This window comes from Carcharhinus amblyrhynchos, chromosome 2 (assembly GCF_965287045.1).
Source record: "Carcharhinus amblyrhynchos chromosome 2, sCarAmb.v2.hapA, whole genome shotgun sequence".
Classification (NCBI taxonomy): Eukaryota; Metazoa; Chordata; class Chondrichthyes; order Carcharhiniformes; family Carcharhinidae; genus Carcharhinus; species Carcharhinus amblyrhynchos.
In genome coordinates this window covers 109,858,647-109,885,541 of record NC_137325.1, presented here as the reverse complement: position 1 = coordinate 109,885,541, position 26,895 = coordinate 109,858,647, and the positions used below count along the sequence as shown (strand labels likewise).

The window sequence follows — 26,895 nt, the reverse complement described above, 5'->3', positions numbered from 1 at the left end:
CCAAGCCTTTGCCCACTAAGTCAGCCTGTCCAAGTCACCCTGCAGCCTCTTATCAGTGAGTAATGGGGTTCCACAGGGATCTGTTACATAATATTTATGTAAAACTTTGTCTGATTTCAAGAAGAAATTACATATAGCTCCAGGGGCTAAAGAGATCAAGGAATACGAGAGGAAGGGGGATCGGATATTAAATTTGATGATCAGCCATGATCAAAATGGATGGTCGCGTTGTCTCAAATGGCCTACTCTTGCTTCTAGTTTCTACACGCTTGATTTTACCATCAGGATGTGCCCATTTTTGGACACAAACTTGATAAAGTCAGATGTGAGATGAGTAGCATGATCCACACCTGCCTCAGCACCCTGTTTCCCCTTTACCAAGGCCTGAAAATTGCTACAATTGGGCCATTTGCACACATTTACATTGACTTAATAGGCTGCACACCCAACCTTACTGGCACTTCCCCCTTTACCACTGTTTGTCCATCCAGAATCAGTGCAAAACAGACATGCTTGACAAAAGTTCAATTCAAGCGTTCCATTTAATGAGATGGTAAGTGCTAAGCGTCCCATGGCTTTTGGCTTGAGGTGTGTGTATGGGGTGGCGGGCAGTCCACTACCACTCTGCCTCAGTGGAGGGGAAGCCCACTGGTTCACTTTTGTCCACTCTATTTGTCACATTGCAAATAATTCGATCAGATTTTAAGTACAATCTCCCTTTAGTGAACCAATGCTGACTTGGACAAATTCTGTTACCACTTTCCAAATGCTCACTTATGTCCTTAATACTTGAGTCCAGCATTTTCTCCACCACCAATGTCACTGACTGGTCTATAATTGCCTGTTTCTCCTTTGCCTCTTTCTCTTAAAAGGTAGAGTTACATTAGCTACCCTCCAATCCACTGGAACTCTTTCACAGTCTATAGAATGCTGGAAAATGATCACCAATGTGTCCACTATTTCTAGGGCCACTTCATTATGTATTCTGGGATGCAGAGCATCAGGTTGCAGGGGCTTATCAGGTTTTAATCCCAGCAATTTCCCCAATACAATTTCCTGATTAATAAGGATTTCCTTCAGCTGCTTCATGCTAGATCCTCCGTTTCCTAGTATTTCTGGAAGATTATTTGTATCCTCCTTAGCGAAGACAGATTCAAAATATTTGTTCAGTTAGTCTGCCATCTCTTTGTTGCCCATTATGAATTCACCTGATTCTAACTGTAAGACATTTGTCTTTTTTCTCTTCACGTATCTATAAAAGCTTTTGCTGTCAGTTTTTATGTTTCCTGCAAGTTTACTCTCATATCCTATTTAGTCTTTCTGAATTAAACCTTTTGTTGTCCTCTGCTGGATTTTAAACTTCTCCCAGTCCTCAGGTGTGCTGCTTTTCCTGGCCAATTGATATGCCTCCTTTTTGGCCCTTGATTTCCCTTGTTAGCCATGGTTAAACCACCTTCCCAGTTTTACTCTTATGCCAGACAGGGGTGTACAGTTGTTGAAGTTTATCCATGTGTTCTTTAAATGTCTGTTACTGCTTATCCACCATCAATCCCTTAAAAAATCCTTTGCCAGGTTATCCTATCCAATGCAGCTCTTAATGGGGAGCTCTAAGTTTGTCCACTTAACTGGGGACAGTTAAGTCCCAACTGTCTTAATGGGACAGTTGTCACTGCCAGCAACTGAAAAAGATACATAGCCAGCTCGCTGCAAGAGTAAACTCAGTTAGCCCTACTCTCCCCACCCTTTCCCCAAAGCCCTGCTCTTTTTTTCCTTTTAGATTATCCATTTCCCTTTTGAATGCTAATTGAATTGAATTGACGCCCACAACACTCTCAGGCAGTGCACTCCAGATCATAACCACTCACTGCGTGCGGTTAAAAATGTTTCTCCTCAAGCTGCCTTTGATTTTTTTGCCAGTCACCTTCAATCACTATCTGTTCCTTGACTATTCTTCGAATGGGAAGAATAGGTTTGTCCCTATATGCCCTGCCCGGAACATTCATGATTTTGAGAACCATTATCAGATCTTCTCTCAGTCTTCTCTTCTTTCATTTAATCAACTCTTTTTTAAAATTTCTTCCATGAAATTTGGGCTTCACTGAAAAGGCCATCACTTGTTGCCCAGATCTAATTGCCTTTCAGAAGGTGGTGGTTAGCGGCCTTCTTACGTCACTGCTGTTCATGTCATGCAAGTATAGCCACAATACTGTCAGGAAGTGAGTTTCAGTATTTTTAGTCAGTAACAATGATTTAGTTCCAATTCAGGATGGTGATTTGCTGGGAGGAGAACTTGCAGGTGGTGATGTTATCATATGTCTGCCATCCTTGTCCTTCTAGCTGTCAGATCACAGGTTTACACGTTCCTGGTGAAGGAGCCGAGATGAGTATCTGAAGTGCATCTTGTGAATGTACACACTGTTCCTACTGTGTGTCAGTAATGGAGGGAGTGAATGGATAATGTGATGGATGAAACAAGCTATTCCACGTTGAGCTTCTTGAGTGATGTTGGAGTTGCACTTACCCAAGCAAATGGAAAGTGTACCATCACACTCCTGATTCATGCCTTATTGACAGTTCACAGGACTTGAGGAGTTTGAGACGAGTTTCTTGCCGCAGAATTCCCAACCTCCTATTTGCTCTAACAGCCACCAATTTAACAATTGATCCAGTTCAATAGTAACTCCAAAAATGTTAGTGTGGGATTGGCTAACACTAAGGCCACTGACTGCCAATAATCATTAGATTTCTCTATTGGGGATGGTCATTGCATATCTCTTGTGTGGCACAAATTTCACTTACTACCCCTCAGTCCAAGTCTGAATGTTGTCCAGGCCCTGCTGCATATAGACACAGACTGGTTCAGTATGTGAGGAATTGTAAATGGTGCTGAATGTTGTACGGTCATCAATTCACATCTCAATTTTTGACCTTATGATAGAAGGAAGATCATTGATGAAGCAGCTGAAGATTGCTGAGCCAAGGATACCACCCTGCGGAACTTGGGCAGTGAAGTTCTGGAATTATGATAACTAGCCTTCAACAACCACAACCATCTCCCTTTATGCTAGGTATGATTCCAACTAATGGAAAGTTTTCCACCTGATTACTCTTGACTTCAGTTTTGCTAGTGCTCTTTGATGCCATATTTAGTCAAATGCTGCCTTGATGCCAAGAGTAGTCACTCTCACCTCACCTCTGGCATTCAGCCCTTTTGACCATGTTTGGACTGAGACTGTAATGAGGTCAGAAACTGAATAATCCTGGTGGAACCCAAACTGAGCATCAATGAGCAGATTACTTTTGTTTAAGTGCCATTTGATAGTATTATTAATGACCTTTTTCATTACTTTACATCACTGGTAGACACCAGTATTGTTTCTATATTGTAATAGCTTGGCAAGGGCTATGGCCATTTCTGGAGCGTAAATCTTCAGTACTATTGCCAGGATGTCGTTAGGGCCCATAGCCTTGGCAAAACCCTGAGCCTTCAGCCAATTCTTGATATCACGTAGAGTGATTTAAATAACTGAAGGCGGCTACACTTCACCTCATTGGCATATTTCATTATTAATAAGGTTGAAGTTACCAAATTGTATTGTATTGAAACTTATGAAACTATCTCCACCAGAGCGAAAGAAATTCAGAGCGGGGAAAGCAGCCACTAGAATTTAAGTTTTGAAGCTGCAAGGGATTTGTATTTATGTTGGAATTAAGTTGACTAAATTCTTAAGTATAATCTTGAAGGATATTGTGAGTTAAGAGACCAGGTTCAAAGAACCAGAAACTCCAGGAACCATGAAAAGGCAGACTGATATGCATTGCATTGATGTGTTGTGCCTTCAACTAGTGGAAAGTTCATTATTACTCTTTGTTGTCCAATAAAGCTTGCTCATTTGCATTTTAAGTTAATTGTACATCTTTTTGTTAATAAAGCTGTTCCTCAGGAGGAACTTTCATACTCTGGGGTTTAGTTGGGAGTCCAAATCCCGATGGTTTGTGGTGACTACAACAGGATTGGGGGAAAAGGAATGGCCTTTTACCAACGGCAATTTGAGGAATAAAAAAAAGATAGCTTTCTCTGAGTTTTCACACCTTGAGTTGGCTGCCTAATCATCAATCTTCCCGAAGGGTCCAGACGAGAGTAGCAAGAGTTTGAGCAATTTTGCTTAGATATTTGGGTCTCACATAGAGCTAGACTTGTCTAAGATGTATATAGAACACTACAGCACAAACAGGCCCTTCGGCCCACAAGTTGCGCCGACCACATCACCTACCAACCTACAGACCTATCTATAACCCTCAATCTCATTAAACCCCATATACTCATCCAGAAGTCTTTTAAAAGACCCCAGCGAGTTCGCCTCCACCACCACTGACGGCAGCCGATTCCATTCACTCACCACCCTCTGAGTGAAAAACTTACCCCTAACATCACTTCTGAACCTCCCTCCCCGCACCTTAAATCTGTGTCCTCTCGTAGCGACCATTTCAAACCGGGGAAATAGCCTCTGAGAGTCCACCCTATCTATTCCTCTCAACATTTTGTAAACTTCTATCAGGTCGCCTCTCAACCTTCGTCTCTCCAGGGAAAAGAGTCCCAGCTCCCTCAACCTAACTTCATAAGGCATGCCTCCCAGTCCAGGCAACATCCTTGTAAATCTCCTCTGCACCCTTTCAATAGCTTCTACATCTTTCCTATAGTGAGGCGACCAGAACTGCGCACAATACTCCAAATGAGGCCTGACAAGGGTCTTATAAAGTTCCAGCATTACCTCCCGACTCCTAAACTCAATCCCTCGATTAATGAAGGCCAGTACACCATACGCCTTCTTGACCACCTCCTCCACCTGCGAGATGTCTACATGTATAACAGCAGCTATAGTGGTTATAATGGGAACAGTGATAGCAGATATCTTCTTTTACAGGTAGAATCATAGAATGCAGCGCAGAAGGAGGACATTCAGCCCATCAAGTCTGCACTGACCACAATCCCACCCAGGCCCTATCCCCATAATCCTATGCTCATCCCGCTAATACTAGTGGGCAATTTATCATGGCCAATCCACTTCACCTGCACATCTTTGGACTGTGGGGGGAAACCGAAGCATCCGGAGGAAACCCACGCAGAAATGGTGAAAAGGTGCAAACTCTACACAGTCAGCAACCCGAGGCCAGAATTGAACCTGGGTCCCTGGTGCTGTGAGGCAGCAGTGCTAGCCATTGTGCCACGGTGCCACCTGTCATAGAGGAATAGAGTTAGAAGAATTTGCAGAGTGGATTCGGAAGGAGCCCAGGATTGAAATATAGAATGACTAAGTAAGGGAGTAGAGTACCTTTAGGGGAAGTGATAGAGTTAATTCAGGAATGGGTGGACTCAGGAAAGAGTAGAGCAGACAGGCTCAAAGGTAGATTATAATAACAGATCTTTATTGTACAGGAAGTTGAGGGGTGGAAGAGCAGACTGGAAAGTTATAAAAGCAGATGCAGAACTTAAAAAGGAACACAGCGCAATCATCAGTGGTGTCACAGCTTCAGCCCACAATAAGTTCACAAGCAGGAAATGTTATGCATGAGTGGCAGGAGATAAAGCAATTATTGAAACAGTGTCAGAAGGAAAACATGGTCTCAGACAGAAATTGGAGAATGCACACAGGGCGCTCCAGGAATCAATTCAGTATTCTCACCGAGGGGCAGATCATAGCCCTTGTAAAGAAACTGAGAAGCTGAAATAATTTCAGTTGTGACTGCTTAGTCCCAGGGTTGAATTGAAAAGACAAGCGATTTAGAAGCTTAAAAAGATCATGAATGTAACATGGAGGTAGTTACTGTTCCTGCAATGGCTTCAGATCCAGTAGCTGCAGCATAGACACGGAATGAGATAAATCCTCACAGTAGAATAGAATCATAGAATATCTACAGTGCATAAGAAGCTATTGGCCCACCAAGCCTGCACCAACAACAATTCCACCCAGGAAACATTCCCTAACCCCACTTATTTACCTTGACAATAAGGGCAAGTTACCATGGCCAAACAACTTAACCTGCACATCTTTGGACAGTGGGAGGAAACTGGAGCACCTGGAGGAAACCCACACAGTTACAGGGAGAATGTGCAAACTCAACACAGACACACACCTGAGGTAAATTGGTAAAGCCATCAATTCTGAAATTCAATGATGAAGATACTTGAACTTCAGACCACACCGCTGCAAATCCTCATGAGGAACTGCCTTGAAAATGGTCTGAAAACCTATCAATATAAACATCAGTAATGTCTTCTATAGGAATCAGAAGAATTGGAGGTTGTGCAAAATCAATCGATGGTAAAGGACACTTGTAAGGATGGCCTTCATATATAATGTTTACTGGAAGAGGAATAATACCATGTGAGATCACTTCTAAACCTCTGACTACAGTTCAGTGCAGCAGTAAAATGTGGCCCCTTGGGATACTCCAGAACCAGGGGTCACATATCTGAGGACTCAGGGTAGATTGTTTAGGATGGAGGTGAGGAGACATTTTTTCATCCGAAGGCTGGTGAGCCTGTGGAATTCATTACCACAGGAAGTAGTTGATGCCAAAACATTGAATGTATTCAAGAGACGGCTAGATGTAGCACTTGGGAAAAATCAGGATTATTGAATTTGATGATCAGCCATAATCGTAATGAATGGCAAAGCACACTCGAAGGACCAAATGGCTTCTTCCTGCTTCTATTTTTCTATGTTTGCATTATAATTCCTGGCTATACAGGAATTACATAACAATAACACTTGTCATCATTGCTAAACAACTTTCAATATTGTTTGCCGCTTGATAATTAAATATGTAAAAATGAGTTATCTTTAAATACTTGCCTTTGTGTTCCCTGATGGAATTGGGAACCATAGTGTCAGATACAGCACATCCTGGAGTTAAACTAACGTCATCAAGAGCAAAAAATGCACTTGGTGCTGTCCAGACACTGCCTTGTAGGATAATCTGTCACAAAAGCATATGAGAAACAATTGGTCAAATCTTTATTTCTTACCAAAGAAAGAGTTTATTTATTAATTACAAATAAGGTTTACATTAACACCTCAATGAAGTTTTGTGAAATCCCCTACTATCAAGTACTATAAACGACAGTGTTACTCTATTACAATACTGCTCCTTACACAGAGAATTGCATTAATACTGCACTTCTCTAAACATGTCCAGCTACTTCTTGGTAAGGTGGCAGTTATTCCATTCTTTACACTTTTCCTTTATTCTCTGTCACCTTTGGCAAATAAACCAACAGTGGCTGAGAAGATCAGCTGACAGTCAGCTTCAAGGTGTCTGCCCAGCCCTTCACTTTAACCAAGTTTGCGAGAGGTCATGTGGTCATTCTGCATCCAGCTTACTTAATTATTTTGTCCATTAGTTCTTCAATTACTATCCTTCTCTTTAGTTTGATATGAGGACTGCCTTTGCTTTTCTTCCTGTTCCCCAGCCTTTCAGATCACATGCCGATTACAGATCATAGAATGCCTACATTGTAGAAGAAGGCCACTCAGCCCATCGAGTCTGCACCGACAACGATTCCACCTAGGCTCTATCCCCATAACCCCACATATTTACCCTGCTAATGCCTCTAACCTACACACCCGGGACACTAAGCGGCAATTTAGCATGGCCAATGCACCTAACCTGCACATCTTTGGAGTGTGGGAGGAAACCGGAGCACCTGGAGGAAAACCACGCAGACACGGGGAGAATGTGCAAACTCCACACAGACAGTAACCCAAGCTGGGAAGTGAACCAGGCCCCGTGGAGCTGTGAGATAGCAGTGCTAACCACTGTGCCAAAGTGCCACCCTAGATTAAAGGGTGAGTAAGTGAGCTGTTGCCAGGGTTTCTGCCATTCTTCTCTGGAACAATGACAAGAGCAGATATTATAGCATGACGCTGAGATATTTCATTCTGATTTCCACTCTGCCCCTGCCATTCTTTGTGTGGATTTCAGAATGATAAACTGAGGTTAGGAATGCAGTAAGAAATGCCAGCAAGGGACCTTGACCAACGAGTCATCCATTTCCATTTTTCTTTATGCAGCAATGACAATTTAAGTAGCAGTATGTCGGGCACTTCATTTAATCAAATCCTTATAATAAAAACAATAATACCGCAGATGCCGGAAATCTGAAATAAGAAACAAAGTGCTGGAAATACTGAGCATCTGAGGGGAGAGTGAAACAGATGCTGTGAGTTGAATGATTCTTCTTCAGAATGGAAAGTAGAATTGGGATGTATTTAAGGGTGGCATGGTGGCACAGTAGTTAGCATTGCTGCCTCACAGTGCCAGGGACCTGGGTTCGATTCCTGGTTTAGATCATTGCCTGTGTGAAGTCTGCATGTTCTCCCTGTGTCTGCGTGGGTTTCCTCCCACAGTCTGAAAGACGTGCTGGTTAGGTGCGTTGGCCATGCTAAATTCTCTCATAGTGTACCCAGAGTGTGGCAACTAGGGGATTTTCACAGTAACTTCATTGCAATGTTGATGTAAGCCTACATATAACAATAATCAATAAATCTTATGCCATTGAAAAGGGAAAGGGGTGAGGAAGAGCAAAAGGAAAAAAATCTGGGAGGTATAAATAAAATGTAGGTCAGATTCTGAATACAGCAGCAGTTATAATTAACGGTACATTTCAGTTATTGCTATCTGTTCATTTCTCACTACTGTGGCCTCCTCACCTGGAATGTTGTCACAGTCTCTGCTCCATTGGATACCATAGGAATCTCTAATTTTGTCCACACTTTGCTGGTTGGTGTTGTAATATCGGCAGCTCTTTTCAGATCCCCTCCAGCAATGTTCCTTATATATACTGACATATTAGCTCCTTCTGTCATCTGGTACCAGAACCTTATCTGGTTCAAAATTAAAGAGGATGCTTAGAATAAATAACTAAATGAAAACAGAAGTTAAATCCACAGTGTACTGGAGCATTGTAAAATTCTGAATCCACGTTACACACGTTCTTCCGAATTTTTGAAGTAATTTGTTCCACAATTAACAATACATTGGGACCTCTTGTTACAAAGAATTGTCTTTACTTGTGTACCCAAGCTAACTACCCCCGGGCCGGAATTCTCCGGCCATTCAGGTCAATAGACCTGACAGTCCATTGACAGCGCACCCCTGCCGTAGATTTCCTGGCAGTGTGGGGTGGAACCCGTGGAAAATCCCATTGACATTTTGCTACATCTTCCATGGGAGAACCCATCTCAGTGGAACATAAAGTCCTAGCCATTGAGTTCAAAAATTTCAGGTCATAATCTCTGCCTCTATTTTGTTCCCCTTCATTTTGTTTCTTTTCATAGAATCATAGAATTCCTACGGCGCAGAAGGAGCCATTCAGCCCATCGAGTCTGCACCAACCACAATCCCATCCAGACCCTATCCCCATAACTCCACGCATTTATCCTGGCTAGTCCCTTTGAAACTAAGCGGCAATTTAGCATGGTCAATCCACCTAACCTGCACATCTTTGGAATGTGGGAGGAAACTGGAGCACCCAGAGGAAACCCACAGGGAGAATGTGCATACTTCGCACAGTGTCCAAAGCTGGGAATCGCACCCTGGTCCCTGGTATTATGAGGCAGCAGTGCTAACTACTGTGCCATCATGCCACCCACTTCTACTCATGTTTTTGCTACTCTTGTCAGATCTGGCAAAGGGTCATCCAGGCTCAAAACATTGGCTCTAGTCTTTCTCCACAGATACTGTCAGACCTGCTGAGATTTTCTGGCATTTTCTGTTTTTGTTTCAGATTTCAGCATCAGCAGTATTTTGCCTTTAGAATATATTTCAGCAGATACGTGATAATATGGCAATTTTAATTTGATATCAGCATTTTGGCATACCTTGTCAACCTAAACTTGCTAGACCTAATTTTATCCTGTACAAAGAGCAACCTTTCTTCCAATTAGATATGAAAGATACAGACAATCATTTCATTTGGATTTTCTTCTGTATACAAGAAATTTTTTGTGGGCATTATTTACATCTATTTTACATCATTACTACAGTATGAGATTGACCCGGAGAGAATTAACATAGATCACTGAACATGCACAACTCACTGTGAAATTGGACTTGGACAACGGCAAAACCAAGAGAAAAAACAATTGCAAGTTTTGATTGAAAATTATTTCCAAAGGTATAATTTGAAACTAGCTGCAGAAAAATTAGTAAAAGAATGTCATGCAACATACTTATTTTGTCAATTTTATGTTTCATCAATTTCAAATGAAGCGCAGCATGTTAGTTAACAAGGTTTTTCATGTTTGAGAGTTCTTAAAAACTTCAATAGTGAAAAATTCTAGAACTCTTACAGTCAATGTTATACAAAACTATCCTGCTATTAAGGTGGAATTTAAGAATGGAAGCATTTCATATGCTGTACTTATCAGATTACACGGCCTCATTTTTCAGTATTACTAAGATTACTGTGCTCACATGCACTTCTACTGCTCTTGAGACATTAGTTACAAGGAATAAAGCTTACTTCCCTTGATTGTAGAGTGCCACGTGCTAGTCAAATGCTTGGAGAAAGGTTATGGACAAGGTCAAATAAACCATGATTTAGGACATGTTAAGCTGTGGCTGCACAGAAACCCTATGTGTAATAACTCCACGGAGGTGAAAAGTCCCGTCACCAAGTTACTTTATTAACGCATACATCTGTACACAGCCAGCCCTCCAGTTGCTCCCTGCTGAATGCAGGCTGGGAGTCTGACACACCTGCTTTAAATAGGGAGCATGAGGTTCCCTGATTTAACCATCAATTAGGACTCATCGGACCTGATTTTCGCATTGTGGGCGTGAAAACGTGGTAAAGTCGAGCCTGAGGCCATTAACACAACCTGTGCCCGTATCTGCTCAGATGCCCACTTTATCAAGGCCCAAAAATGGCCGCGATTCGATACGCGCCCGAAATAGGCGCAACCGCGATTTAAATGCATTTGCATGCATTTAAATTGAATTAATGAACTGCCTGCCCAACTTCATCAGCATTTCTCCCTTTACCAGATCTGCGACTTCTGGATCTTGAGCCCCTGCTAACCTTCGCACGGATGGCAATCAGGGGCTGAAGACCATTAAGCCACTTCAAATTGAAATTAGCCACAGTGTGCTGGAAGGATACTGAATTTGTGCAACAGGTTTTTTGATATGACTAATTTCATTTCATGATCAATCCCATGGCGGACACATCCTCATCCCACAAAACACATATTTCTCTGAGTGGAAATAGATGGCAAAGTTCCTCAGGGATCTGTCAGTTCTGCCTCATAACTTGTCATAAAAAAAGCTAATGGGTGAACTTCTGCCAATATTGTGGCAGCTGCACAAGAGAAGTCCCACGAGAATTCAACTCCATAATCCAACATAAACAGGGGCTGGGAACAAGACCTGTGGCACTGGAAAACAGGGTGATGGCAGGGGATATGACAGATAGATCCCCACTACCATCTGCTGTACAATCTGTGAGGGCCAGATCGAGCCAACAAGCTCTTCAAAATTCTACTTGTTGCTGTTTGCTGGCTTGTTAATTATTCTGTTTGGGTGTCTTGTTTGCACCCTAATTGCCTGTGTAATTTGTTTTATTTTCTCCTCGTCAGACTTCATATTTAAACAAATTGCATTCTAGAAATGACTGATACATAATTACCTGACATGGGGGACCTTTGGCTAATTGATTCTTTAAAACAGGACTGCCAAGTTGAATTGTATTCTTTGCTTTATGTTCCGAGGTTGCTTTGATATAGATGAACGCTCCTACCATGTAGGAAAACAAAAACACAGTTATTCAAATGCTTTGTTTAAAAACCATCCAACTCAGAGCATAAATATAAAAATAACATGTTTGCTCATCCCCAGTTTGAAATACTGCCCGATGAATTCTGATGACTTAATATTTAATGAATTAACATGATCATTCATTGTCGAGAACAATAAGGTTTCCCTTTTATGAGTCAAACATGGATTTATGAAAGGGAAATCACGTCTGACAAACCTACAGGAGCTTTATGAGGATGTGATGGGCGGTATAGACAAGGGAGAACCAGTGGATGTAGCGTATTTGGACTTTCAGAAAGCTTTTGGTAAGATCCCACCACCAGAGCTTAGTAAACAAAATGAGAATACATGGGATTGGGGGGGTGGTGTAGACTGAGGATTGGTTAATGCACAGAAAAAGGAGAATAGTAATACATGGGTTATTCTCAGTTTAGCAGACTGTGACTAGCTGGGTACTACAAAGATCAGTGCTTGGATCCCAGCTGTTCACAATCTATAGGGGCGATTTTCTCAAAAGTATTCAAAGTGCCGAATTCGTGTGAAAATTAGAGTAACTCCTACTTTTTTTTTTAAGTGCGATTTTCAGAATGAATCTCCCACACTCTGAGCAATGCAGAGTGCCCTAGCAAGATTCACCCTAAAATCAGGGGGCAGGGCCTATTTTGGCTGGAGAGGCCAGCAGCATAGTGCTGAGCGGGCCACTGCGCATGCACTGACCTGTCAGCACCAAGATCGGCAAATCTGCAGTGATCCCATACTGTCGACTTCCTGGCCAGCTTGATCACTGGCCAGACCCACGACCCCCCCCCCGCCATCTCTGACTTTCCAAACCTCTCAGGACAAGCCGCGATGTTCCCCCACCAATCACACCCCAACAGACGCTGCCCCCACTAGGCCCTGCTCTCTCTTGTCACACCCCCTTGGCACTGCCCGATGCCCAGTGGGCAGTGCTAAGGTGCCCCTTGGGGACCAGGCTGGTACTGTCAGGCCAGTTTTAAACTCCCACCCCCCTTAACCCTGACCTCTTGGGGGTGAGGGATGGTCTCCAGGGCCTCTGTTCACTCCAACAGGGTCAGGCCGCCTGTTCCCCATTAGTGGGGAACTGTTGTGACCACTCCTGGCGAGGGGTGGGGGAAGAGACACAAGCGGGCCTGGAGACTTCATGCCTAGGTCTGCTAATGAAATTGAAATTTGAATTTAAATATTTAAATCAGCTGAGCATTGATTTCTGTGAAGGCCCCCACTGATATCTCCCAGCCCGTTGCACGATTAGAGCAGAACAGCAAGCTGGGAGAATCGTCGTCGCCCCCCCGCCCCATATCAATGCTATGGATGCAGGGAGCAAACTTAATATTTCCAAGTTTACTGATGACACAAACCTGGGGTTGGAATGTGAGGAGGACGCAAAGTGGATTCAAGAGAATTCAGATGGACTAAGTAAGTGGGTAAGAACATGGTAGATGGATATAATATGGAAAAGTGTGAAGTTATCCATACTGGAAGGAAAAACAGAAAAGCACAGTATTTCTTCATATGGTGCGAGATCGGAAAGTGTTGATGTCCAAAAGGACCTGTGTGTTCTTGTTCACCAGTCACTGAAAGCTAACGTGCAGGTACAACAAACAATTAGAAAGGCAAATGCCATTTTAGTCTTGATTTCAAGGGGATTTGAGTACAGGTGTAAAGATATCATGCTGCCATTGCATAGAAACTTGATGAGAATGCACCTAGATTATTGTGTACAGTCTCCTTTCCAAGATATTTGTCCCACTGAGGAATTGCCAGCATTTCACCACACTAATCCTTGGGATGGTGGGATTCTCCTATCACGAAAGATTGGAGGAGACTGGCTTGTTTATTCAGGTATTTGGAAGAATGAGAGGTGATCTCATTGAAACATATGTAACTCTTGGAGGCTTCAACAGGATAGACGCAGGAAGGATATTCCCCTTGGCTGGGGTAATCTAGAACCGTGGGACACAGACCCAAAATAAGGGGTAGATCATGTAGGATTGAGATGAGGGGGAATTTCTTTACTCAAAGGGTGGTAAATCTTTGGAATTTTCTCCCTCAGAGGACTGTGGAAGCTCAGTCATTGAGTATGTTCAAAATAAAGATCAGTAGATTTTTAGATATCAAAGACATTTAGTTATGGGATAGTCGCGGAAATTATACCCAGATAAATGGCCAGCCATGATCTAGTGGAATTTTGGAACTGGCTTAAGGGGCTGAATGGCTTGAATGTTCTTAAAATTCCAAGAGATTTCCAAGTACTGTACCATAGATTGACCATGCAAATTTTCAATGAGTTATGCATACAAATTTGATGCATAATTTTATGCAGTTTGATGCAGTGGTGCATAAATAGTCAAACTATATTTAGCACGAGGGCCTAGATTTTGGCGAAGGATCAACTAGACTTGAAAGGTTGGCTCTATTCTTTCCCCACAGATGCTGTCGGACCTGCTGAGATTTTCCAGCACTTTCTGTTTTAGTTTGAGATTCCAGCATCCGCAGTATTTTGCTTTAATTTTAGTCTTCAACTCACTGCCACTTCTCTCTGACAACTCTGATGAAGTGTCATCTAAATTCGAAGCATTGGCTCTATTCTCTCCCCGCATATGCTGTAACACTGGCTGAGACTTTCCAGCATTTTCTATTTCTGGTCTGGATTCTTGTCTTACTGCCCAGGGTGTTTAATTGAGGTGATGGGGGGAGCTATCAGAACCTTACGGAGTGGCATGGTGGCACAGTGGCCAGCACTGTTGCCCCAAAGTGCCAGACTCCCGGGTCTGATTCCTGGCCTGGGTCACTGTGCGGAAATTGCCTTTCTCCCCATGGCTGCATGGGTTTCCTCCGGATGCTCGGGTTTCCTCCAATTGTCTTAAAGCAGTGCTAGTTAGGTGCATTGGCAATGCTAAATCCTCCCTTCAGTGTATCCGAACAGACGCCAGTGTGTGGCAGCTAGGGGATTTTCACAGTAACTTCATTGCAGTGTTAATGTAAACCTACCTGTGACAATAACAAATAAATTTAAGCTTTAAGTTAAATTTCTAGCCTGGATCCATCAGGAAGCTATCCCGTCTTCCTTCGTCAAGGATTATCAACTATGCAGGGTGGAATATCAGTGAAATTCACATTAGTGAGTGAGAGCCTGACACTGTGGTGCCAAATAATGCTGCTGCGGTTGCAATGGTATCATTGTAACATTATGAAACTAGGCAGGAGAACACTTAAATTGACAGAAGATTCCAAAGATTGTGGGCATGATTCTCCCATCATTACCATAATTTGTCCCACCGGCAGGAACACTGGACTGCTTCCCGTAGGCTTTAGCAGTGCCTGTCAGGCGGGATTCATCCACATTAACCATTTAAATTTATACATGCCACAAAACGCGCTGACCAGCCTGGCTCTACAGAGATTGGAGTGTCCTTTTTAAAAGGTGCCCCGATCTCTACGCTGATAGACAGGCCCCCTTCCCCTGCCACCCTTACCCCCTCGTAATGGACAGGATGACCCCTGATGTCAAGGGGAATACAGCCAGTCCTTTAGCACACAGGGGCATCCTCCCCCCCGTCACTGAAAGAACAGGTCACCCCCATCACTCCTTCCTCCCCACCAATACGATGCAGAGACAAGGCTGACCCCCTCCCGCCTCAACCCCCACCGTTAGACGTCTCAACTCCCCTCCCCCGACAAGGGTCCCCTTAGGTACCATCCCCTCTCATTCCCACACCCTCCTCTCCTTGGCAGTATCTTCCTGCAAAGCTCAAAAGCCTCAAAAAGCTGTGTGTTCATTCAATTTCATGCTCCATTACCTTTAACTAGCCTTTGATTGACAGGCTGGTTCGATTACTCATTAGCCGGAAGTTTCACATCTTCTTTTCTAACCGCAATGTTCGGAAAGCACTTGTGATGCATCCAACCGTGAAGGAATCGAGAAACAAGCCACGTCCATGTTTGTCAGGATATGCACCAATTCCCACCCGGTGGACACCCCACTGAGGAGCAGCAGCATAGTGAGAGGCCGGAGCATAAGGCCTCAAACCCAGTACTGACATTTCAATACGTCCAGGTGACAACCTGATCGGAGACGGCAGAGGGACCAGGAGAATGGTGACGAGTCTGAACCCCAATGCGATTCCCATTTTAGCCATGATGCCCAAATCACTGGACTGTCGGGATTTCTGCCAGAGTCTAGCAGGCCCGAACTTCCCACACCCCCTCCCCCTACAACATATGTATGCAGATGGCACAATCTTATATTTTGTAAGTTCATCCATTGCTTCTGTTTTGTACAATTTGCAACCTAACTTTGAAATGCACGATAGATTTGTTTTAGTCTTCATCTTCTGCTGAATTCAACTGAAACCAAATTTATGCGGTGCAATGGAAAAAAGTCTTACTTTACTTGTGACCACAAAATTTTAACACTTGATAAGTTTCCACTAACAAATATCTAGAATCTGGTTGGATTATGCTTTGAATTTTAATTCCCACATTGACATTATAGAAGCGAAGGTTAAGTCTGGATTTGGTTTTGTGTGTTGCAGTAAGTCCTGCTTTACTCAGCCTATCAGATGGGATGTTACGGCCTCGCTCGGGTAGGATTTTACTATCTGCACTGACAACAATCCTGTCCCAGGACCTAGCCCCACAACCCCACAGATGTACCCCATTAATCCCTTTAGCCTACACATTCCAGGGCACACTAAGGGGCAATTTAGCATGGTCAATCAACTTAACCAGCACATCTTTGGGCTTTATAACCTGTAGTGTTTCGGCCAATATCCATCCTACCTGTTTGTGATTCCAGTCACCTCATTTATGAGATGGCTTCCAAAACCTCTCGTGTTAAGTGAGATGTCCTCTTTCACTCTGCAATTAGAATTGTGACTGCTGCCCCTTTTCACCTCTTTCTCACGATGCCTTATCTTCTCAGCTTGGATCTTGCTTGCCTCTCTTGTGGGGACCATGAATTAGATTCAATTGGAATTTGAATTTGCTGTTTTGGAGCAAGCAAGGAATGGATTTGGGTTTGCCTGATCCATTCTAAGCATTGGTTTTGTAACTTTAAGGATGGAACAAAAAAGTTTTTTTTAAAAAATCCATCACTCTGACCTGTACATAAAAGTAAAATACTGCGAATACTGGAATTAGAGACAAAAACAGAAAATGCTGGAAAATGTCAGCAGGCCTGAGCATTGGCTTTGTAACTTTAAGGTGGAATAAAAAAAGAATAGAGCCAACATTTTGAGTCTAGATGACCCTTTGTTCAGCTCTGACAAAAGCTCATCTAGACTCAAAATGTTGGCTCTATTCTCTCCCCACAGATGCTATCAGACCTGCTGACCTTTTCCAGCATTTTCTGTTTTTGTGTTGACTGACCTGTACTCCTGACTAACTGGCTCTGCTTGCACATGAGGTGTCAATTCCATTGGCTTTTGTTAATTTATTAAAGCTTGCTGGGGAATAACCTTGCCAATTTCAAAAGAGGAAATGCTGGAAAATCTCAGCAGACCAGGCTGCATCTGTAAGGAGGGAAAAGAATTGCCGTTTTGAGCTTTGACAAAGGGTCATCTGGACTTAAAATGTCAGCTCTTTTCTCTCCTTACAGATGCTACCTGCCCTGCTGAGATTTTCCAGCATTTTCTCTTTTGGCTTCAGATTCCAGCAGTAATTTGCTTTTATGCCTATTTGAAAAGTTTGTTACATTTTACTGTCTCTTCTTACAATCTGAGGTCATGTAACGTGATCAAATTGGTCACTTCAAGAGTGAGCCAAGTCTTTGGTTGTAAGGAATTTCAATTTGCAGCTGCCAATAGCTAGAATATGGTACAACTACAGCTGAGCTGTATTACTGTGGATGCCTTTCGCTGAAGGGTTGACTCTGTTGACTGACACTTATACAAGATAAACTGTCACTTCTCTTTCCCTGCTAATTTGTATTTTGCTATGAGTTTTTAAATGAATTGCATTTCTGTATAGTTTCAGTTGCTAGAGACACTATTGCAAATGAGAATTGGAGAATTGGTTGTCAATTGAGTCTCCATCTTATTGAGTGGAGCAGCAGGCTCGAAGAGCTAGATGGCCTACTCCTGCTCCTGTTTCTTATGTTCTTACAACTAAAGGTTAAACAAAATAAATAAATTAAGCATTTTTCTTATAAAAACAGAAGAAGAGTCATATAACTCGAAACGTTAACTCGGTTTCTCCCTCCTCAGATGCTGCCTGACCTGCTGGGTGGGATTTTATGTCCTCGCTCACCCCAAAATTGTAAAAGCCCGCCTGAGGTCAATGGATCGTCCCATGGTCCGCCCCTCGCCCACTCTGATTTCCATGGCGGGCGGGCTGGTAAAATTCTGGCCATTGAGTTTTTCCAGCTTTTTCTGTTTTTATATGTTTCTTTTTGTTTGAGAACTAGGCCCTTACAAAGGAAAAGATTGGGCTGAAATGGAGTAGCTGGGGCTTTCTCAGTATTGCTCCAGGGATTACATTAAGGTGCCTGCATATCTGTGTTAAGAGTTGTTGAATGAGAGGGAAATGGAAGATTGTGCTGCTTTCCCATCAGTATTCCAAAGGAAATCGAGGTGACTAGCTTGACAAGCAGTTAATCCATTGTTGCTGCTCAGTAAACCTTCCATTATGCTTACCCCGAACAGTACTTAGACCTTCATCAACTTACACCTTCAGCTAAGGTTTTGATGGGATGTGAAGGTGGGACCAGAGGGTGTCCACTGTCGGCTGGTGTGCCAGTCTGTTGCCTTGGTCCCTCCTTCAGCAACATTCACTGTGGCCGGATTGCTGGCATGATGGCTACCGATCTCCCCTCAACCCACCTCCACTCCATAATCTAGCCCACCTCTGCCTGCGGTAGGTAGTAAAAAGTCTGACAACACCAGGTTTTAGTCCAACCTATTTATTTGATAATATACTCGCAAGCTTTCGGGTTAGCCCCTTCGTCAGGTGAATGGAGAGTAGGTAGTCCAGGAGACCAATTAAAAAGAGACCAGGCACCTTAAATTGGTAGCCTCCTGAAAAATCATGCTCTGGATTCCAGTGACAGCACATGCATGATCCCCACCGATATTTCCTTCGAATAACAGGACTGGGAATCAGGAAAACGTCAGCCCATTAAACCAGCCAGAAACACTGAAGACACCCAAGACCAGTTTGAATATAAAAAAAAATAGAATTGCAGGATATAATTCCCAAAACATTGGCAGAAATCTGGAAGCTGCCACATAATAGTGAAGGAACTGAACTTATTCAGACAGGTTATAATTTTAAATTGATAGAATTATGGATAAAAATCTCAGAATTCTGCGCAATAAAGTTGAACCTTGACTTATTCAGTCGCTGTAAAATATAGCTACAAAGATGTTTTTCTGATCGAAAAATACTCTCTTCCAAGCAGTGTGTTGAGAGAGCAATTGCGGCTTTTCAACTTTTTAGTGTTATCAGCTGAAATTTTTGCCAGTTTTAAGTTGCTGAGACCAAGAAAGAAGAGTCAGTGTTCAAGCAGTTTGCTTTAAACTGGCTTCCACAGCAGATAAAATAAATAGGACATCTGTCAGCGTCTAGTCAGCTGTATTTCCAAAGGTCAGCGCAGTTGCACAGATTTTAATATAGCCACACTCGCCCTTTAGTCAAATGTTAAAATAACAGCTTATATTTAAATAGCTCCTTTAAGATAACAAAATGCCCAAGGATCTTTTCAGTATGACTCCGAGCCACATGAAGAAATATGAGGAGAGGTGACCAAAGAGGTGAGTTTAAAGTGTGGTCTCAAAGGAGGAGAATGAGGTAGAGGAGCGAAGAGTTGTAAGGAGATATTCAAGAGCCTTGAACCTAGTCTGCTTGAAAACACAACCACCAATGGTGGGGCCATTAAAATCAGGAGTACACAACATGTCAGCATTAGGGGAGTGTAGGTATGTTGGAGGGCTGTGGAGCTGGAGGTGCTCACAGAGATAGAGACAAACGAGGCCATGGAGGGACTTGAAAATGAGAATGAGAATTTTTAAATCAAGATAGTATTCAATCAGAAGCCAATGTGGATGAGCGTGCATGGGAGTGACAGGGGAACGGGATTCCTTATGAGCAAGAAGCAGACAGATGACCTCAAGTTTCCAGAAGGCAGAATATAGGACACTAGCCAAGGATGTGTTGGAATAATCCAGTCTAGAGGTAGCAAAGGCATAATGAGGGTTTTAGCATAAGATCAGCTAAGACGGGTTAAAATCAAGCAATGTTACAACAGGCACTCTTAAGGACTGTGCAAGCATGATGTCAACTTGGGGTCAAATGTGGCACCAAGAACAGACTGGTTTAACCCCAGACTTTTGTCAGGGAGGGGGATAGGGTCAGTCGTTTGGGGGACAGGGTTTGGAAGAGCAATTGAAAGCAATGTGCGTATATTCCAACCGTTCTCGCCAATGGCGACTCCCCCTGTTGCAGTTTTCCCAGAGGGTGCGAGATGAACCTCATTGACAGCCATGGGACAATAGCTGGCCACCTCTGCTGCCGCAAAACATGCACAGGGATGGGGAGGGTTGGAAGATCCCACACAATGGTGTCAATCCAGCAATAGTTAGAAAATTAAAGATAATCAGATTCTCAGAATAAACATTGGGAACAGAATTTACGACATGAATATTTCAGGGGTTGGGGGGGGTGTAGTGCTCACTTCCTCAGTTGCAAATCTTAGCGGAAGGAAGTCCAGCCCTCAAGAGCTGACAAACAACCCGATTGACCAGGAGCTCTTTTGATCCCAGTAGCTGTGCTGAGCAGAATGGGCATTGCTCAGACTGCAGTGAGGACCATGAGGAAGTCAGTCCAGGGTTTTTTTGAGAGGAGAAGGATCAGGCACACGAATGAGGGGGGGTGGGATGGTGAGGCGAGTGGTGGGGGGTTGGGTCTGTGGGTTTTCAAGACTAGGCAGAAGGCAAAAAGTGGTAGTACGATCTTGATGTGCACTGATCTCCCACAAACCTCTTAAAGAGGTATTTCTTTTCAGCCTTTCACCAACTTTAGTGAAGAAACCAAAGCCTTCTACTGTCCCGCAGTGGGTGTAGGTTGGTGCCCTGAGTTGTCACTTAATAGGGCAATCAAGGGTCTCGACAGGCCACAGAGTGAGTAGCTGAGTGGAAAGCATACCATCCCTCCATATTATGGGGGTCCACCCAGGATTGGGTGGAAAGGCAATTGCTTAACTACTCAACCTATTTCACTTGCCTCTGTCAAAATGCCACACTCCCCCCACCACCCCCTACTCCCTATCCCCCCCCCCTACTAATGTGAACGCATATTGAGAATAAAAGTCAAATACTGAAAGTACTGCAGATGTTGGAAATTGGAAATAAAAGCAGAAAACTTTGGGAAAAATTGTGGCCAGAGTAACAAAGTTAACATTTCAAATCCAATGTGACTCTCCTCTGAAACTGTAATGCCATGGGTTTTTGCTGTGGAAAAAAGAGAGGGTGAGTCAGGTTGAACAAAAGAGAAGGTCAAGGATAAGTGAGAGGGTGAGGGAGGTTAAATGACAAAGATATCACAGCACAAAAATTAAAGGGAGTGATAGTAACAAAGAAAGAAAGCATTGATTTGGGGTAGGTGTTAATTGCAGAATAAAGGTCAGCTCTGTGTGAAAGCAAAAACATAAGAGCAAGATAAAAACTGGCACTTGGAGTGGGGGGAGCGAAATCAAAATGGGGACAGAGTTTATGGTCTAAAGTTGGTGAACTCAATGTTGAGTCCAGAAATGTGGAGTGTTGAATCAAAAGATGAGGCGCTGCTCCTCCAGCTTGAATTGGGTTTCTCAGCAGGATGAGGACAGAAACAAGAGTATCAACGAAAGGTGGTGAATTGAAATGACAATGACCTCTGGGGTTGCATTGCTTTTTCTCTTCAATTCTGAAGAAGAGTCGGGACAGCACGGTAGCACAGTGGATAGCACTGCTGCCTCGCAGCACCTTGGACCCAGGTTCGATTCCCAGTTTGGGTCACAGTCTGTGTGGAGGCAGCATGTTTTCCCCATGTCTGTGTGGGTTTCCTCAGGCTGCTCCAGTTTCCTCCCACAGTCCAAGTTAGGTGGATTGGCCTTGCTAAATTATGGGCATGAACTGATTATGTCACTGGTCGGGGTGGTGAAAATCGGAAATTGCAACTTTGCCAGCAAAATTTCAGGGTTTCGCTGGATCCGGGTACTCCAGTTTCCTCCCACAGTCCGAGAGATGTACTGGTTAGATGCATTAGCTATGCTAAATTCTCCCTCAATGTATCTGAATAGGCGCCGGAGTCTGGTGACTAGGGGATTTTCACAATAACTTCTTGCAGTGCTAATGGAAATCTACTTGTGACTAATAAATAAATAAGCTTAAAACTTCAGCCTCCCCTGCCATTCCCACAAAGAGCAAACACGGGCTGAAAGTTCCGCCCAATAAATTGGGTCAAGCAAGACTTTCCCTTTTGAAATTCATGCTCATGTTTCTTGTTTCCAGGTGTACTTCTATTCTCTCTCCTTCAGTCGAGATTCTATTAATGTTTCGACAACCAGTGTTAAGCTGACTGATCAATAGTTTCTGGATGTGTTATGTCTTCCTTAAATACAGGAATTAAGTAAGTTATCTTCCAGTCTTCTGGCAAGTCCCACAGCTTTTCTTCTCACAATTGGCTAACTATGTGTTTTAAAATGCTCTACAATAGGATTCCATGACGTTTCTATGATGATTTCACAATAGACCGGTCACCATAACTATCAAAATGTGGATACAATTTAACTGTGGTTTCCTGGCAGATCAAAAACTTACTCTGGTTCTGCTGCCGATGATCCTCCACCACAGGTTCCCTACAGAGAGTGCAAATAATGGGAAAACACATTTACAGCGGCAGGACTGGTAGATCTAACTGCTTGCCAATGGTGGGCCATCTCTGCTGCTGCAAAGTAAGTTGTGGAGGGGGTGGGAAGTCCTCCCCCCTCTTTTTTGGACCATCAAGCCTCTGGGCCACTCAGTTTTCTATTACACATGACTCACAAAGTTATAGCATTGAGTACTCACTCACCTTGGCTGGTGTTAGTTGTGTGGTCTGTCATGGGTAATCCTAATCCTGGGGATGTTTGCCCTTGTCCTCTCATCCACACAGAACTGTCTGATGTCAGCTGCTTCCACCCACAGAAACTGGACTCAAAGCTACACAAAGTATAATTTACTGAAAGACAAAAAGAAAATAGGCAAATGGACCATTGTTAAGACATTTCGAAAGAAATTTTCAGCATCGCATCAAGGAAATCATTATCTCCACTTTTCTACTGCACTGCAAAAATGAGTGGCTTGGAAAATAAAAGTGAAGAGCAGCCGTTGCATTTTTTTATTAATATTTCACAGGATTTGGGGCATTGCTGGCTTTTATCGCCCATCCCTAATTCATGGACAAGATTATTCAATTTCAATTACTGTTCTTACCAATACTGCTGACTGTATCACAGAAATGTGACAGTGCAAAAGGTAGCCATTCAACCCATTGTGTCTGCACTGAGCCTTTGAGTGGACAATTTGCCTCGAGCCATTCTCCTGCTTTCTCCTCGTAACCATGCACATTCTGCCCTTTCAGATAACAGTCTTAATCTCTTTTGAATGCTTTGATTGAACCTGCCTCCACTGCACTCTTAGGCTGTGCATTCCAGACATTAAACACTAGCCGTGTGAACAACTTTCCCTCATGTCACTTTTCCTTTGTTTGCTAATTATGTTGAATCAATTTCTTCCTATCTGCTCTATCCAGACCACTCATAATTTTGAAATCCACTCTCAGCCTGCTCTTTTCCAAGACAAACAGTCCCAGCCTCTCCAATCAATCTTCATAACTGAAGCTCCTCATTCTTCATCCCTGGAACCATTTTTTGGAACTTTTCTGCTCTCTCTCCAATCCATCACACAAACCAGCCTCCCATCCATTGATTCTGTCTACACTTCCCCCTGCCTGAGCAAAGCAGCCAGCATAATTAAGGACCCCATGCACCCCAGACATTTTCTCTTCCACCTTCTTCCGTCTGGAAAAAGATACAAAAGTCTGAAGCCATGTACCAACCGATTCAAGAACAGCTTCTTTCCTGCTGCCATCAGATTTTTGGATAGGCGTTAAGTTTCTCTACACCCTAGCTATGACTGTAACACTACATTCTGCACACTCTCATTTCCTTCTCTATGAATGGTATGCTTTGTCTGTATAGCATGCAAGAAACAATACTTTTCACTGTATGTTAATACATGTGACAATAATAAATCAAATCAATGTTAGGAACAGTGTTAAGGTGGCCTGTTGGCACAGTGTTTAGCACTGCTGCCTCACAGCGCCAGAGGCCTGGATGTGATTCCTAGCTTGAATCACTGTCTGTGTGGAGTCTTCATGTTCACTCCGTGTCTGTGTGGGTTTCCTCCGGATGCTCCGGTTTCCTCCAAAAGATAGGTGCATTGGCCATGTTAAGTTCTCCCTTGGTGTATCCAAACAGGCACCAGAACGTGGTGACTAGGAGATTTTTCACAGTAACTTCATTGAAGTGTTAATGTAAGCCACTTGTGACACTAATAAATAAACTTAAGCTTATGGATAAGTTTAATTTATATTTGTATTTGTGTGTTAATAAAGGTTGACCATGGTTCTAGTTTCACTTGGAGTTTATTTTGAGCTTGGTGCCATGAAATCTAGAAGCTCTGTTTGTATGCAAGAACACCTCCAAGGGAGTTCTGAAGAGGCCCCCTTGGCACTGCCCTGGCACTACCAGGGTGTTGGGGCACAGTGCCAAGGACAGTAACAAGATGCCAATATATTGTACTAAGGTATCGGGGCAGTGCCATGGTGCCAGGCTGGTATGCTGGGTGGCAGTGTCGGGTACTGGCTGGTCATGTCCCTCTTCTCCTGGGGCTATACTTGCCTGTGCACCCCTGCTGGCTTTCTTCTGCCTCGTTCCTGTTTTTAAACACATGCAAATCTCGCTGTCATGATGTCACATTGGTGAGGCAGGAAATCCTACTGGAGGATGCCCTTTAATTAGATTATAATTTCTTTAAATGAAGTTGCTGACTTTTCTGGATGGGAGCTTCATTACATCCCCGGTGCAGGGGCGGGGAGAATCAGAAAATGAGATCTTGCCTGCAAGATTCTCATTTTCTGACCCTTGCAATATCGTACACCTACGTTGTTGTTTGCGCTCATGGCACTGGCAGACTCTTGTAAGTGTGTTCAGTAAGCGACCTCCACAGTTTCTAAATTAATGTTCGGATTTATCAAGTCAGGTTTCAGTCTGGGATTTGACTTGTCCAGTATTGACGTCAGCTGGGATTGTAACACTGAGACCTTCACATCCTTGCTAAAGTGTGACACCTAGGACTGGACACAAAAATCCAGCTGAGGCCAAACTGGTATCTTACGCAAGTTCAATGTCTCCTCCTTGTTCTTGCACTCTACGTCTTATCCATAAAGCCTCAGATTCTGTATGCTCTATTGACTGTCCTGGGACAGAATTTATTTTTTGGCAAAGCTTTTGCTAAATTAAAGGCCCTGTAATAGTGTATGAGCAGTGAAATGATGCCACATTGTTATTGATTAACCAATATTGCACTGGTGGTTCCAGGCTCCGCAGTACAAAGTTTAAAACAAGCAGGCATTATCTAATGATGAATAAAGTAAGGGCTGTAATATAATGAAGTAACAATTGGCAATGTGTTTCAGGCACTGATTTAGTGTCAGGGTTCTAACCAGGTTAGAACGGTTGGACTGAATTACACCCATGTAATCAATTGCATAATGTGAGCCACATTCTGTTCCGTACTCAAGTTAACCTTTGGTTGAAATTTAAATCCAGCCAAGTAAGAAATGTAAAACGTAATAACTGCATTTAAATTTCAATGTCCCTTAATTGTCTGATATAACACTTCAGAATCCAAGATTTTTCATGAATAGTTAAAGGTTACGATGTTGAAAGGAAGGCGGAGTGGAGGGTAGTGTCCCTGGGCAGAGTTCTTATGATTTATCACTGCAACATTAGTTGCAGAGGAACAAAAGGGAAATGTTCAAAGTGGCATTTATGCAGTTTCTTACGGTTTTTGTGGCTTGTCTCTCGAAACCAATGGAGACATTTCAGAGAACACACATTTTTTTTTGGGGGGGGGGAGCAGGGTGGTGTTGGGGGGCGGTGGCGGCGGGGGAGGCAGCAGTCTTACCGGCTCATCCTTCCAGTTGATTGACTTTGTGAGCCAGTAAGATCAGGCAAGAGGTGAAAAATTGGGTTTCGGCCTGGATTTTCACCTCTCGCAATGCTACTGGCACTGATTTGCCGGCGAAAGGTCAGGACATCATGTAAATATAATTAGGATGTCCCTGGTGCTATTCTCCAGGCTCACTTGTCCTTACCTGCTCACTGGTCAGGGTCCTCACCAGAAAGGATCATTATGGTCCCTGCCAACGGGGACCAAATGTGACGGACTTGCCAGTGGAAACAGAGGCCATTGAGGCCTCTTGGTAGTTGGGGTCAGGATCGGGTAGTGCCCTTTGGGCAGTGCCAGCCTGGCAGTGTCAGCTTGGCACCATGACAGTGCCAACCTGGCATTGCCCACCGGGCACCCTGTCCTAAGGGAAGTGGGGCCTGAAAGGACGGAGCCCAAAGGAGGCGAGCCTATGATGGGGTGGGGCCATGACGCGAGAGGCAAATGTGGGTCTTCACAGTGGGGGTGGGGGTGTAGCGGGGAAATGGGCTACTCTATCATTTGGCTTGCTTAAATGGAATTGATGTGTTCTTGGAAGTTGTGCACACTACTTATGCTTGGACAGTAGGAGTGATGTTCAATGAGGGGTCACCATTCTGTACAAAACTATGAGGGCCAAGCCCAAATATTTTGGATAAGGTTGAGTTACAGCAAGTCCAAACTTCAATAATGGCTTTCAAAGGCAGCCAAAATTAATTTTACAGTAAAAAAGGGTAATGAAAAGTATGACCGATAGTAAAACGAGTATCAAGCCAGGAAATGCTAAAAGCAGTGAAAATCTTAGGAATACATCAATCTTATTATCATG

At 43.4% G+C, this 26,895-nt stretch overlaps 1 protein-coding gene across 1 annotated transcript in view; it reads right to left on the bottom strand.

Annotated features, from left to right (window-relative positions):
• The window catches only part of malrd1 (MAM and LDL receptor class A domain containing 1), a 322,326-nt gene that overhangs the window by 220,004 nt on the left and 75,427 nt on the right, over positions 1 to 26,895 (bottom strand). The window contains exons 10-13 of the mRNA XM_080211010.1: positions 22,888 to 23,034; positions 11,693 to 11,799; positions 8,715 to 8,888; positions 6,858 to 6,981 (exon numbers count right to left, since the gene is read on the bottom strand). Of these exons, the coding sequence (XP_080067136.1) occupies positions 6,858 to 6,981; positions 8,715 to 8,888; positions 11,693 to 11,799; positions 22,888 to 23,034 (552 nt within the window). The remainder of the gene's footprint in view (positions 1 to 6,857; positions 6,982 to 8,714; positions 8,889 to 11,692; positions 11,800 to 22,887; positions 23,035 to 26,895) is intronic.